Here is a 13,269-nt window from a genome sequence, read left to right as displayed (position 1 = left end):
TCCCCCTTGGGGACAGCAGTGAACATGGGCAGCTCAGTGTGCAGAACTGAGCGGGGAGGCCAGCTGCGATGGAGCAGTGGGGGTCCCCACCCAGAACCCAGCCCAGTGCTGCCTCAGCCCAGGTGCGCCCTCATCCCCACCCCTGATCTGCGAGCCTCTGGGAGGCAGCCGCAGAGCTGTAACCAAGGCAAGTGAGTGTGTGTTGGGGGTGGGGCCCAGCACCTGACCCTTCCCCCCTTAGAAAGCCACAGCAGGAAGAGAGGCTGAGCAGGGCAAGACCTAGAGGCTTGGGGAGACTGAGGCAGGCTCCTCTTCCAGGCAGGGAGTCCAGAGCTCAGGCCCACGGTGGCCTCCTGCTCCCGTCTGCCCAGCCCAGGGCTTAGCCAGCACTGCCTGGCACTGCCTCCGCTGGCCAGCGGGCCACGCCCTGGACAAGGCTCTGGTCTGGTGGGAGCTCCCCACGCAGGATGGAGATGATGCAGGGTGGGCAAAGTCAGGCCAAAGGGGCATTCAGGCTGCAGGGCCCAGGAGAGGGCTCTGACCCAGCCACGGGGAGCTGGGGGACAAGGAAGGCTTCTCAGAGGAGGTGACACTTGTGTTGGGTTTGTCAGGCGAGGAGGGGACAGAAGGAGGGAGCAACCCAGACACAGGCCTGAGTCAGGGAGAAACCAGGTGTTTGGGGAGAGGTAAGGGGCCTGGGTGGGCGGCCAGGGACTGGAGGGCTGTGGGCAGGGCCTCTGCCAGGATGGGGTGGCATCGCCCTGGCACCAGCTGCTCTTGGGCCTGTTCTGTCCACTACTCTGCTGTGGTGGTCACAGTGGCTGTGGAGGTGGCCACTGGAAGCCAGCCCTGGCATAAAGGGCATATATGGTGACTCTCGGCTGGGGCCTGGGTGGGGTGGGGTGCCTGGTGACGGTGGTGCTGTGTGGAGGGTGCTGGAGTGTGGCCTTGGTGATACAGGCCCAGCCTGGGTGGCGGTGGTGGCCGTGACGGTGTGCCGTGGTGCAGAAGGGTAGCCGTGACTAGGGGAGGGGCTCGAGAATGCCCGTGTGGGTGGGGCGCCTCAGCGAGGCTTCCCAGACCGTAGCTCAGTGACCTGGGGTCATGGCCCCTGGCCCCTCCCACGAGCCAGGGCACCCCCTGCCATGCTTCCGTCCACGCTGCCCTGGCCCTGACTGCCCTCCCCACTCTGCCCCAGCACTGTGGCTGTCCCTCCCGCCAGAGGCTACCTGGGACTCCCCAGCCCACCGTGACATCTCCCGTGGCGTCCTCGGGCACAGCCAGTCCTCACAGGTCACATTTGCATTGTTTTGTGGGTGATCCAGGCCGGGCCTCAGACATGGGGTCTTGCATCGGTAGCTGCCAGCCCGCCGGGCCCCTGCCTGGTGCTGAGCTCGGCTGCTCAGGCCACAGGAAGGAGACCGGCAGCTCTGACTGTGGCCTCACGAGCCTGCACCGCTTCCTGCGGCCATGTGGTCTGGGCCTGTGGTGCTGGGACTCTAGGTCAGAGGTGACTCTTGGAGGGCCTGGCCTGGGGCAGCCCTGCCCACCCGCCTTTGTCCCAACCCGCACCTAGCTGGCTGCTCACGCGCCCTTTCCCAGGGCCCGCAGCCTGCACCCCTGCTGTCCTCCACCCAGCGGGCTCTTCCTCACGGGGCAGGGCCCACCCCCCACTCCAGACAGCAGGCTGAGGCGCTCACCTGTCTGTCCAACCCTCCAGTCCTGGCTGCCCACGGCCAGCAGGGTGGGGCCAGGGCCCACCAGTGCCGAGCACAGCCCCCCACTTCTGCCACACACTGCTCCCCACCCATGGGTTCCACTGTCCCCCTACACTGCAACGGGCACGACACCCCAACTCCAGGGACCTGGCCCTCCACCCCGCACATCTTCTGCCACCCAGCCCCAGGTCGGGGGCCCACCTGCCACTTCTGCGCCCCCTGGGGCCTGCCCAGCTCCTCCTTTGGGAAACCCGGCCTCCCCCCTACAAAGGGTTCCTGAGGGATGTCACCACTGCACAGACCTAGGACCCTCAGCCGCCAATGGGCAGAACCCACTGCTTCCCCCCTCCCCCGCCCGAGGGTGCCTGGGGAAGCCAGGGGAAGGGCAGAACCACAGGTGGGGGGCAGAGAGGCCCTGAGGTTCACTCCACCTGATCAGGGGACCGCCCCCGGGGCAGATGTAAATGGCAGAGGAACCGTCGATCCAGGGGGCTCCTGCCCTTCCTGGCATGGAACTGCTCCCCACACGCACAGGCATGCAGAGCTCGCAGAAGGGTCCTCGTCCCACGTGTGGCCAGAGGCTCCCTGCCCGCTCCGCTCCGCCTGGCCATCCTACAGCGCCGCCTGCTGGCCGGGCCCCCACAGTGCTGCTGGGGGTGCTTGGTGTGACTGCGTGTGCATGCGTAAGCACGGGCTCTCCCGTAGCCTGAGTCATGTGAACACCACGCTGCACCCCCAAACACTCAGAGTCCCAGGCCAGGGCCAGAGACAGTAGTTTGGAGAATCTGAATAGCCTCCCTGCCCAGGGCCAGCATGCACCGAGGGGGCCCAGGAGGCCACCCTGTGCGGCCTTGTCATTCCGGACTCTCCCACCGGCTGCCCTGAGCACCCACTGCTCCCCATCGCCTAACACTGCGGCCACAGGCCCGCCCGCTCAGACCCCGCTCCCACCCCTCCCCTGCCGTCTGCTGCTCCAGGCGCCCTGCTGGCCGGGCTCCCCTCTGCCAGGTCCCCACGCAACCCAGGCCAGCGTTTTGCCAGTGCTCGCTGAGGCCACTCTGGGGGACAGCGAGTGGGAGACGTACACCCCAGAGTCCTCGGTGGGGTCGGAGGGAATGTCCCCGTGAAGGGCTTCGGTTGGGAGGGGAACCCGAGGGGTGGGGTCCTCGGGTTGCAGGGGACAGAGAGACACAAGCTGTGATGGCTTCTCTGTCACCTATGGTGACCCCTCCTGCCCATGAGCCACCTGGGCTGCAGAGCACCCCCTCGTGACCTGCAGGGCTGTCTCCCCATAGCCGGGGCCCCTCCTGGTGTCCTGTCCCTAGACAGGAGCTGCTCACTGGCTTGGACAGCCAGACAGCAGGGCAGTGAGGGCACTGTGCATGGAGTGTCAGTGGGAGGCCAGGGTCAAGGTCGAGGTCAGGGCTGGTCCCAGTCTGGAGCCCCTGCCCTCCCAGGTCCCCACGGGCCCATTGTGTGGGGACAATGGCTTCCTGAGCCAGGTCCTTCTCCGGCAGGAAGCCATAAAGAGCCCCTACTCTGCCCTTTGAAGGGCCTGGGCAGTCAGTGCCAGAGGCCAAAGTCTGGGCCCCCACCCTTTACCAGCCTGGCTGGGACCCAGGCCTCCCCAGGGACCGGCCAACCCTGCCAGGCACGTAGGTGCTGACCAGTCCAGCTACCGCCCACATGCAGGCATGGCCCCACACACGGTGCCAGAGCTGGACATGATGCCTGGGGGCCCTGGCTCAGGGCCTCTCCCCACAGAGGCCGACTGGACCCTCCTGATCTGCTCCAAGGGACCAGGGTGCCTGTGTGGTGGCCGGGCCTTGTGGGTGTCAGCCCCAAGCAGGCACGCCTGAGCGTGGCAGGGAGCAGGCAGGGGGCCACCCCAGGAGCTGAGTGCCCTGCCCAAGCCCAGCCGGTCCTGGGGTGCCCCCTGTGGCCCAGGGCTACGGCTGCAGTAACTGGGGCTGATCCTGCAGTGGGCTGGGCTGGGTCTGCGCTGCCCAACAGGGCACTGGGGATGCCAGCCCCGGGGGTGTCCCCTCAGCAGTTCTCACTGTTGCCAGGAAAGGGCCCTCCGCCCGGGGAGGGCCCAGGGTGAGCCTGCTCGGGGTGGGGTCCTGCTGGCACGGCAGCCTTGGGTGGTGCTGTGCGGGGCCCATGGTGACAGGAGGGGGCGACGAGAATGAAGCCCCCAGACCAGGCTGAGCCTGCAGTTCCACTGCTCAGGAAACGGGGTGGCAGCACCTCCACCCCCGAGCGGTGCCGCAGTGGCCGCCGGGCGGGCAGCGTGTAGACCCCCTTTCTCTGATGTGGACCTGCAGGATCAGACCCCTGGGTACCCCGCTCCTCCACGCCCCACCTGTGACCCTCGGTGAGGCCAAGTCTGTCCCGCTGCGACCCAGCAGCCCCTGCAGTGTGGCCCCAAGCAAGGGACTTGCAGGCAGGACACACACCACACTCCTCCCGGCCCGAGTCCCTCAACACAGAGCGTGGACAACAGGCGGCAGGCCCCACTCTGCAGCCCTGTCAGACCCCGGACAGTGACGAGCCCCCCTCCCGGTCCCAGGCCTGCTGGCCCCTCCACGCAGCAGCCCCGGGGATGAACCTGGTCCTGGGCCAGCCTAACCCAGCCTTGCCCTTCCGATGTCCCCAGGGAGCAGTTGAGGGGCCGGAGGGTGTGGACTCTCAGTGCTGTGGCCCGCGGGCCTGGATGGGGCTGGTGGGGATGGGGGTAGACGAAGGGACAGGGGGCAGACAGTGCTGCTGTTGCCCAGGGGCCCAGGACTTGTGATGGGGGTGGGAGCAGGGAGTCGGTGGCTTTGCCAGAGGAGGTACTGACCCTCGCAGGGCATGGTGGGGTCTCAGGCCGGGCTCTGTGGAGAAGCATCCTGGCCATCTGCCCTTCTCCAGAGGCCCTCAGGTGGTCTAGGTGGATTGTGGCCATCAGCCCTGCTGCCTGCTGAGAACCTGACCAATCCAAGCACCCCTGTGGGGCCACCTGGAGAGGCGGGGAGGAGCAGGCAGGTGCATGGGCCCAGGGCATGCAAGGCCTGAATCTGGGCAGGCTGGTACGACCGCAGCGTCACTGGTGACTGAGCAGTGGACGGCAGAGAAGGGGTGGAGCTGGCCTCGCAGCTCTTGGGAGGTGGAGCTATCGGTCTGCTCCTGGCACTGTCCCCCCATTCCCACGGCCAGCTCGGGGTCCCAGGATGTGCCAAGCAGGTTCAGAAAGCTCACCTGGGCGCCCTGGTGTTGGGGTCCTGCCCCTGGCCCTGCCCGTTGCTGGCATGGGCACTGCCCTACCTCCTGGTTCATCTCCACCCCACGAGGAAGGTCGCCTGCAGTCCTAGCTCTGTGGCCCAGCGCTTGGTGTGGGCTGGGTGACCACAGCAGGTGCCACAGACACAGACAAGCCTTTGACCTTGGCCAGTCCCCTTCCCCCACCTTCCGTGGGGAGTGGGTGAAGGGTGCACCTTGTCACAGCACCCTGCTAAGAGACTGGCTAGAACACCAATGGGCCAACAGGTGACAGCTCAGCCACCCAAGTGGACCTGGGCCCACCTGGAGACCCTGCCTGCCCCAGTGGTCCAGAGGCTGCAACAGGTCAGGACACACATGTACCTGTGGCATGAGTGAACAGGTGTGTGTGTGGGCACGAATGAGTGTGTACCTGTGTACAGATGGGTGTGCGCACACCTGAGGCCACCTGCACTGTCCTTCCTGGGCTGGCACCGCCCCTAGCCCACCATTGCTCAGGCCTTCCCTTTCCCGCTTCAGGACCCTAGGGGGAGGCTGAGCTGGCCGAGGTGAGTCAGCGTGGGGAAGGACGGCAGGAGACCTCCTGGAAAGCCCACCTGCAGGATGAGCGGGCATGCCCTGGTCCCACCGCCCAGTGTGACACGTGTGGTGGCAAAAGAGCCTGGCCAGCCTTGGGCTCTGGCCCTGAGGGACACATACATGCCTCTGGACTGCCCGGGACCCACATACCTGTGGGCAAATTCCTGTCCCCAGACAGCCGCAGCATAGCACTTGGCCCTGTTCCAGTCCCACAAAAGACCCCGGCACTGATAGGGCTGGGTGGGCTCAGGGACCCTAGGGAGCAGGGCTGACATGGGGAGCAGGCTACTTCCTCCCAGCTGCCCCCCGCATTGTGGTGAAGCTGGTGGACGGCAGCGTGCTGTCCCCAGCCAGGCCCAGGAGGACCCGCTCACACCTAAGCACAGGCACAGCCTGACCCTGGATTCCTAGGGCCACTTCCCCAGGAAGTGGGTGGCTGTCAGACAGGCGCCAGGGAGGTCACCTCCCAGCTGGGTGACCCTGGGCGTTCACTCAGGATCCTGTTCCTCCTGGCCTCACCTGAGACCTGCTAGAACCCACGGGGGAGCCAGTGACAACCCCAGTGATGTTCAGACCATGGGAGGCCACCAGGCGCAGGGCGGAGCACGGGAGAAAGGCCTTGGGAGGGGAGGAGCACTGGACGGCAGAGGGCGGGGCCACAACATGGCTGGGGCCAGGACACGCTACGGCCACTCCGGAACAGCCCACTCCCCAGGAAGGCGTCCCAGGGACTCCGACCCCAGGGTCTCGGAGGGCCCAGCTCTGCTCGCCAAGGCCAGGGCACCAGGCCTCTGAGCCCTGCGGCACCCACTCCTGGGCCCAGCCGGCAGGGCTGCAGAGGGGGGCATCCCGTCCCAGCCCTGGACGGAGGGTGCGAGACAGCTGCAGCCCGAGCCCCTCCAGGGAGGGTGCTGCCAAGGCCACGCTGGGGCCAGCAGCTGCAGAGACCTGGCTTTGGGGCAGATGTCCAGAGAGCTGAGAGTGCTGGGGACGGCCACCCCCCAGGGCCCTGGGTCCGATGGGACGGGTTGTCCCACAGCTGGGAAGGCAGCACGCAAATGTGGGACGGAGGGGCCTGCGGGCCTACGTGTGTGGCAGTGGTGACCTGCACACAGGCACTGGCCGTGACCCAGAGGTATCCTATCGGCCACTGGCTGCTCACCTTTGGCCTGTCCCCTCCCCACTGGCCACCCGCATGTCCGTGTACTACAGGTTCCCGGCGGCCCAGGACCCTGACGCCGAATGCTTCTCCCTCACCCTGCAGACTGCCTTTCCCCACCTGCTCCCCGTCCCCGCACACCCACCCCAGGGTGACTCCAGCTGCAGCCAGACACGCCCGGCCACAGCTGCCCACCCCCAACCCCCTTCCAGCGTGGAGTCCTCAGGCCCCACCTGCCCCCTCCGGCCTCCAGGGGGTCACGCGTGAAACAACGGACCACAACCTCAGGGTTTCTGCTTAAGCTTTCCTGTTCCACAAACCGCCCTCTGGCCCGCCTCCCAGAAGGTCTAGGTGCAAGGCCGGGAATGGACACCAGACCACAAAGTCCCCAACCCGACCCGCAGACTGCTGTGCTCCGGGAGATGGCATGGGCCCTGCAACACGATGTGGGGTCGTCTGGCACCCTGCTCATCTTCCCCTGGGGAGCGGGTGGAGCCAGGACAGGGCATCCAGTGGGCGGAGGCACCTGCCCACCCTCCCTGGCCACATCCAGGGCAGCAACGCTGGAGCCAAGAGGCTGACAGTGGTCTCTGGGCGAGGCCCGGCCCCCGGGGCAGTGCAGGCTGGTGGGGACCACTCAGAGCAGGACGGCCAGGCTCAGGGATGCTGCGTGCCTTCCCTCAGGACGCGAGCCAGATGCCAACTCAGATGCCAGGCGCCACGGCTCTCGGCTCAGGCTGCAAAACTGCCGCCCAGGCAGGGTGCCCGGGCTCCTGGGCGCAGAACCACACGGCCCCAGCGCCCGGGCCGGACGCTGGCGGAGAACTGCAGCTGGAAGCACAGGACCAGCAGAGGGAGAGACTGAACGCGGTGCTTCTCGGTGGCAGCGAGACGGGGCGCAGGGCACCCGGCTCCGTGAGCGGCAGAGACTGGTTCCTGGAACCCGCCAGCTGGGCCTCCCGTGCCTGTTCCCTCAGAAGGGAGCTGACAGTCCACCCGCAAAGGCCGCTAGGTCTCGAGGCCATGTCTGGCCACCCGTATGACGACACCGGTCAAGTCCCATGCTAGGGAGACACACGCCTTGCATTGCTCAAAACATGGTCCCAACAGTCCTAATGGCAAACGCCACGGACGCCGCACGAGGCCATGGGACAAGGACCGCAGAGCAGGCGGGGCAGCACCCTCTTGTCACCAAGGGTCTCGGCGCCCACGCCTGTGGGCTCCAGCCCCAGAGGCCCCGTCTGATCCCCAACGAGACACAGCGGGGTCCGCCACCAGAACACTCCCCAGCTGCAAGGTCACACCTCAGTAGCCATCATCGTCGTCACCGTCACAGCCGTAATCTGCAAAGCACAGGGACAGTGGCAGAGGCTGAGGAGTGCTGTGGGCCAAGGCGCCCAGTGCCCCGCCCCGCCCCCGAGGCTCTGGCGCCAGCTCTGTGGGCCTCGGACGCACGGGGCCCCCACCAGTGGGGACCCCGCTTTGGTCTCATTGCTGTAGGTCCTGGGGGCCAGCGGCCTGGCATGCGGTCAACGCCCAGGACCGCAGTCCTCTGGCAGGGCCACCCTCTGGGCTAGCCCGGTGCCCACTGCCTCCTGAGTGGGCTCCAAACCCACGCGGCTGGTCCATGAACCACCCGCTTCGTTCAGAGTTGACGCAGGCGGCGGCTGCTCTCCAGGGCCCCCACCCCGCCCCGTGCCCACCCCGCCGGGGCCCGCGGAGCCTCACCGCTGCCGCCCACCATCTGCAGGGCGCTGACACAGGGCTCCCCGTCCTCCTCCTCGGGGTCCTCCTCCTCGGGATCATCCTCGGGGTGGTAGGACACGGGCCCGCTCTCCACCACGACCGTCGCGGGCCTCGCAGGCTCGGCTCCCAGGGTAGGGGAGGTCGGGAACCGGGCCTGTGAGCGAGGGGACAGGCTCTGGGACAGCGTGTAGAGCAAGGCTCCCTGACCAGCGGTGACCCTGTCCCACCCCGCCCCCTCCCGCACCTGCAGCTGCCCTGGGCCTCCCGCTGGACCTGCCTACCTGCTTCTCCGCTATTTCCTGGGAGGGACCAAGACCCTGGAAATGGGGCGGGGCGGGGTGGGGCGGGGGGAGGGGGCTGAGCCTGGCCTGGAGAGCTGAGCCCCAGGCGAGACTGGACCTGGACCGCCGGAGCAGCCGGGTGGGACCCAGATGCTCTCCGAAGGGCCAGCCCGCAGGCTGCCTGAGGCCAGGGCCGGAGGATGCACAGATCCACACAGTCACCCCACCTAGTGGGCTCCGGGCTCTCGGCCCCCAGACCCCTCCCAGGACCTCCTCCCCGGCCACGCGGGGCAGTGTGCCTGTCTTCCCAGCAACTCGAGGGTCCCCTCTCGGGTCCACTGCTTCCCGAGCTCCCCGCCTCCGGCCTGCCCACACAACGCACCTCTCCCGTGGCCGCCTTCTTAGCCAGCTGCGTGGAAACCATCGGCCTCAGCCTGCAACGGAACACCGGGTGGAGGACGAGGGAGGGGTGGGGAGGGGGAGCAGAGCTCTAGGACCCAAGACTGCCCCTGTCCTCCCAGTCCAAGCCCCTCGCTCAGCACAGGGTACCCCGATTTCTGCCAACAGCGCCCCTTCTACTGGGCCTGCTCGCCCTCTCCCAGACCTTCCAAACGCAAAGCTGGGGTGCCTGTCCATGCTCTCACTTGCAAGGGACCAAAAAAGAAGCATACCAAATCTTGATGAGTGCTGACTGGCCCCAGAGGGGTAGTGGGAACTCCCGCCTGAGAGGAGCTGTCCAGGCCCAGGAACCCACACACCCTGGCTGGTGGTGAGAGGCGGGGGCAGAGCCCACAGCCTGGGAGCAGCTGGGGACACACACTGCTGGGAGCCGCAGGGGCTCCGACGGCCGAGCTGCACAGTGCGCCCGAACCTGCCCAGCCCACCGCCCTGGGCCCCCCGAGGCCAGGCCCCAATGTGGCGTGCCGGTGAACCCTGGGGACACCAACGGGTGGACAGTCACAGCTGTGGCCGGCTGACAGCAAGGGGCTGGCTGCTCGGTGTGGACAACTTGTCCAAGAGGAGGGCCAGGTAGCAGGCTCCAAGAGTCTCGGCCAGCGGCCTCCAGGGAACAGGAGACAGGCAGGCACGCGCCGTCTGCAGGCCAAGTTCAGAGGGAGCCCTTCCCCCGGTGCCCCAGGCCAAGCAGGAGATCCAGTCCCCAGAACCCGGGAGGTGGCAGCCAGGCCTGCCCTCTCGGCAGGGGAGCTCACTAGCGAGGCCTGGCGGAGCCGGAGAGAGGCACAGTGGTCCACGGAGAGCGGGATGAGGAAGGGCAGCGTCCAAGGGCCTGGGTAAGGAGCGGGGGCCGTATTTCCAGGCCCTTCTCGCAAGAGCACCTGGCTCTGGGCGCGCTGGCCAGGCCTCAGGGGGCCTGCGAGCACCTGAGACGCTGCCCTTGAGCCCAGCTGGCCGCCGGTGAGGTAAAGGCACCTCTGGGCTCCCGCGGCCAACCCCCAGGCCTGCCTGCAACCCTTCCCTGCTGACAGCCTGGACAGAACCTGGGGCCCTGGGAGGGGGCCCCTCTGTGCTGGGCACTGCCGCCCACGCCTGCCCTCTGCCTGCCCGCAGATGCTAGACGTGGGGCTGCGGGCAGTGGCATGAGGGTGACGCGCAGCCTCACCGAAGGGCGGACTGGCCAGCCTGAGCAGGAGGGAGACCTGTGCTGGATGCCAGGCCCCCCCTCGGCAAGGCAGTCCACACAGCGCCCACTCTGTGACCACACGGCGAAAAGGGGACCGGCTCAGAAGAGCACTTCCTCAGGTCCCAGCAGACGGGGGGCACAAGGGCACAGTGTCGGGCAGGCCAGCCGTGTCCCTGCGGCAGGACTGGAAGCAGCTGCCTGAACGGTGGGTGACAGGCTGTGCTGGGCACTCAGGGGCTTGAAAAGCAAGTGCGCAGTACCCGATCCAGAGACAGTGTCGCAAAACCCCGAGAAGTGTTTACTTCCCCCGAAATAATATGAAAGGCTCATCAAAGTTTAGCTTCTCAAGTAAATCCCAAACGAAGATGGTGGCAACGCGTGGCTGGACGGGGTGGGGCCGCAGCCCCACACGGCCCTCCCCTCGGGCGACTGCAAGTGCCTGCAGCGCCTACCATGCCCGGGGCTGGGTAGGTGGCAGCGGAGCCCAGACTGGTCTCCTGGGCCAGGGGCAGGTGGACCGGCCTTGGGTGTGGCAGGGGCCCTCACGGGCCCTCGCCAGGAGCGGCGCACACGGCCGTGGTCTCCCCTGCATCCACTCCACTGGCCCGGCAGTGCCTTCCTTGCTCTCGCCAGTCCCCGGAGAGGAGAGTGGGCCCATCTGCTCCCCGGGACAGAGCCAGGCTCCTTCTTGGCTGCCCCCCACGCTCGCTCCCAGCCTGCCGGCCTGGTACCTTTTCCCCACACCGGGCACCGGGTCGGCCCCGCTCCTGCTGGCCGGCCCCTTCCTGCGCGGCAGCCTCCTGGTGCTGGCCTTGTCCACGGGCGGCGTGTCCTCCCGCTGCGGCCCGCCAGCGCCCTTGCTGTCCAGGCCGCGGAGCACGCTGTAGTCGATCTTGCTGGACAGCCTCTTCTGCTCCAACATCTTCTCGATGGCCTCCCCGGCCGTGCTGGCCTGGATTGGCTCCCGGCGCTTGCAGGACTTCTTGGGCTGTGTGGAGACCCGGCGTCACACCTCCTGGGCGTCTGCAGAGGGAGCCTGCTCATCCGCCAGGCGCTGCACAGGCTGTGAGAGCAGGCCAGCGGACTCCAGGGAAGACCCCACTGTGGAGGGCCGGCCTGCGCCTCCCCTCGGCCGGGGCCCATCTGCCTAGCTGCACCAACCCCAGCGGGCGGGACCTGGGCAGCCCCTGCCATCAGCTGGGAGACCAGCCCAAGGCCACAGGGTCTTCTGCAGCCCATCCTGCCGACCCCGACCACACCGGGTCGGTGGCTGGGGGCAGAGCTGGGGGCTTGCTTCCTGTATTCTGGATGTCACCCAGCACAGAAATATAGTTCCTGGATGTTGTCCTGGGTGCTGGAGCTGCAGGCCACCTGCAGAAACCCCCTCCCCACCCCAACGCTGGCTCTCCAACCCAGCAGCCTTCCTGAGCAGCCCCCATAGTGGTACAGGGGGCCCCAAGCTCCAGAGCCCCCCTCTCCCAGCCCCAGAGGTCTTGGGGCTCAGCCTTCCAGCGGCCGTGCGGGCTCCTGTCTCCTCCCTCGCTCCACTAGGGGCCTCCCCGCCCGACCACCCAGAGTGGCTGAGCTGTGTCGCCATGACTGCGAACAGGGCAGGGGCAACGTGAGGAGCAGTCTTTGCTGCGTCACAGAGGTGGCGCGGGGAGGGGCCCTCGGGGTGCTTCTCTGACTTGGGACCCACTCCAGGAGCCTCACCATAGGCCCCAAGTCCCGACAGCCTTCCTGGGGCTCCCCGCAGCTCAAGAGCGTGCCTATCCGAGGGGCGGCGGGCCGCGGGGCCGGGGCCGGAGGGCAGGGCCCGGCTGGAAGCCCCCGCCACCGGGCGGGAAGGGCCGGCGTCCGCCCCGGAGCATGCCCTACCTTGTGCTCCTTGTAGATGCCCAGCTCCTTCTCCTTAGCGATTCGTGCTTCCTTCTCTGAAACGACCACACGCGTCAGGATCAGCAGGGCCCTGCGCCCCGGGCGCCCAGGCGGGCGGGCCGGCGCTTACCCCTCTGCTCCCGCAGGTACTCCGCGTTCTCCCGCATCCACAGCTCCGCCTTCACGCGGGCTTCCGCCTCGTTCAGGATGTACTAGGGCAGAGAGCGGCGTCACATCCAGAGAGCACGCTCGGGTCTCGGCCACAAACGTGCTTCTCATTCATGTAACAGCAGGGGTGGGCCTCTACCCCAAGGGGACCTGCCGCCCCGCCCAGGGCACAGGGGCGGCCGGCCAGGGTGCGGGGCCACAGGCTCCGAGGACGCAGAGCCTCCGGAGGGTGGGCGCGAGGCCAGCTGAGGAACCGACACAGTCCTCGGAGCTCCGCCACGCGGTCAGGGGCAAATGTCACGTCTGCTGGGGACGAGCACGCAGGACAAACATGCCAGGGAACGAGCTGCGGGAGCCGCTAAGGCCTCTCCAAAGACACGACGTGCGGGGCGCCCGGGGTCGCAGACGCACCACCAGACGGGTCGGCATGGGACCCGCGCCTGTGCCCCGGGGCCGGCCCCGGGGGAGCACACAGCCCCGCTCACCCTGTCGATCTCCAGGTCGTCGATGCCGCTGAGGTCCAACTCGCCATCGCCGCTCGCATCCTCTAGAGGAAGCACAGCTCCCAGTTAGCGCGGACGCCCCGGGGTGGCCTCTGGAGCCCCGGCCTCTGCTCGCCGCGCGCGGGGACCAGCAGACATCCCTCTACGTGAAGGGGTGGGACGCTGAGTGGGCTGCAAAGCAAACCACACCGGTCCCCCTGCGTCCCACAAAGGAGCCTTCCAGAGCAGGACGGGGCCTTGGGGAGCCCTCAGTGACCGGGCTCAGGATGACTCCAACACCCGTCAGGCCCCCCGGCCTGCCCCAGCTGGGTCGGCAGCATGACCTGCACGG

At 67.8% G+C, this 13,269-nt stretch overlaps 1 protein-coding gene across 1 annotated transcript in view; it reads right to left on the bottom strand.

The window, feature by feature from the left end:
* Window positions 1-7,004: 7,004 nt before the first annotated feature.
* The window catches only part of BRF1 (BRF1, RNA polymerase III transcription initiation factor subunit), a 15,514-nt gene continuing 9,249 nt past the window's right edge, over window positions 7,005-13,269 (bottom strand). Inside the window, 7 exon segments of the mRNA XM_011377719.2 lie at window positions 7,005-8,063; window positions 8,449-8,620; window positions 9,130-9,181; window positions 11,121-11,377; window positions 12,268-12,323; window positions 12,398-12,479; window positions 12,921-12,982. Of these exon segments, the coding sequence (XP_011376021.2) occupies window positions 8,026-8,063; window positions 8,449-8,620; window positions 9,130-9,181; window positions 11,121-11,377; window positions 12,268-12,323; window positions 12,398-12,479; window positions 12,921-12,982 (719 nt within the window). The 3' untranslated portion in view covers window positions 7,005-8,025.

Source organism: Pteropus vampyrus, unplaced genomic scaffold (genome assembly GCF_000151845.1).
Source record: "Pteropus vampyrus isolate Shadow unplaced genomic scaffold, Pvam_2.0 Scaffold320, whole genome shotgun sequence".
NCBI classification, from domain to species: Eukaryota; Metazoa; Chordata; class Mammalia; order Chiroptera; family Pteropodidae; genus Pteropus; species Pteropus vampyrus.
Note: the sequence above shows the minus strand (reverse complement) of the source record. Positions and strands in the feature narration are given on the sequence as shown.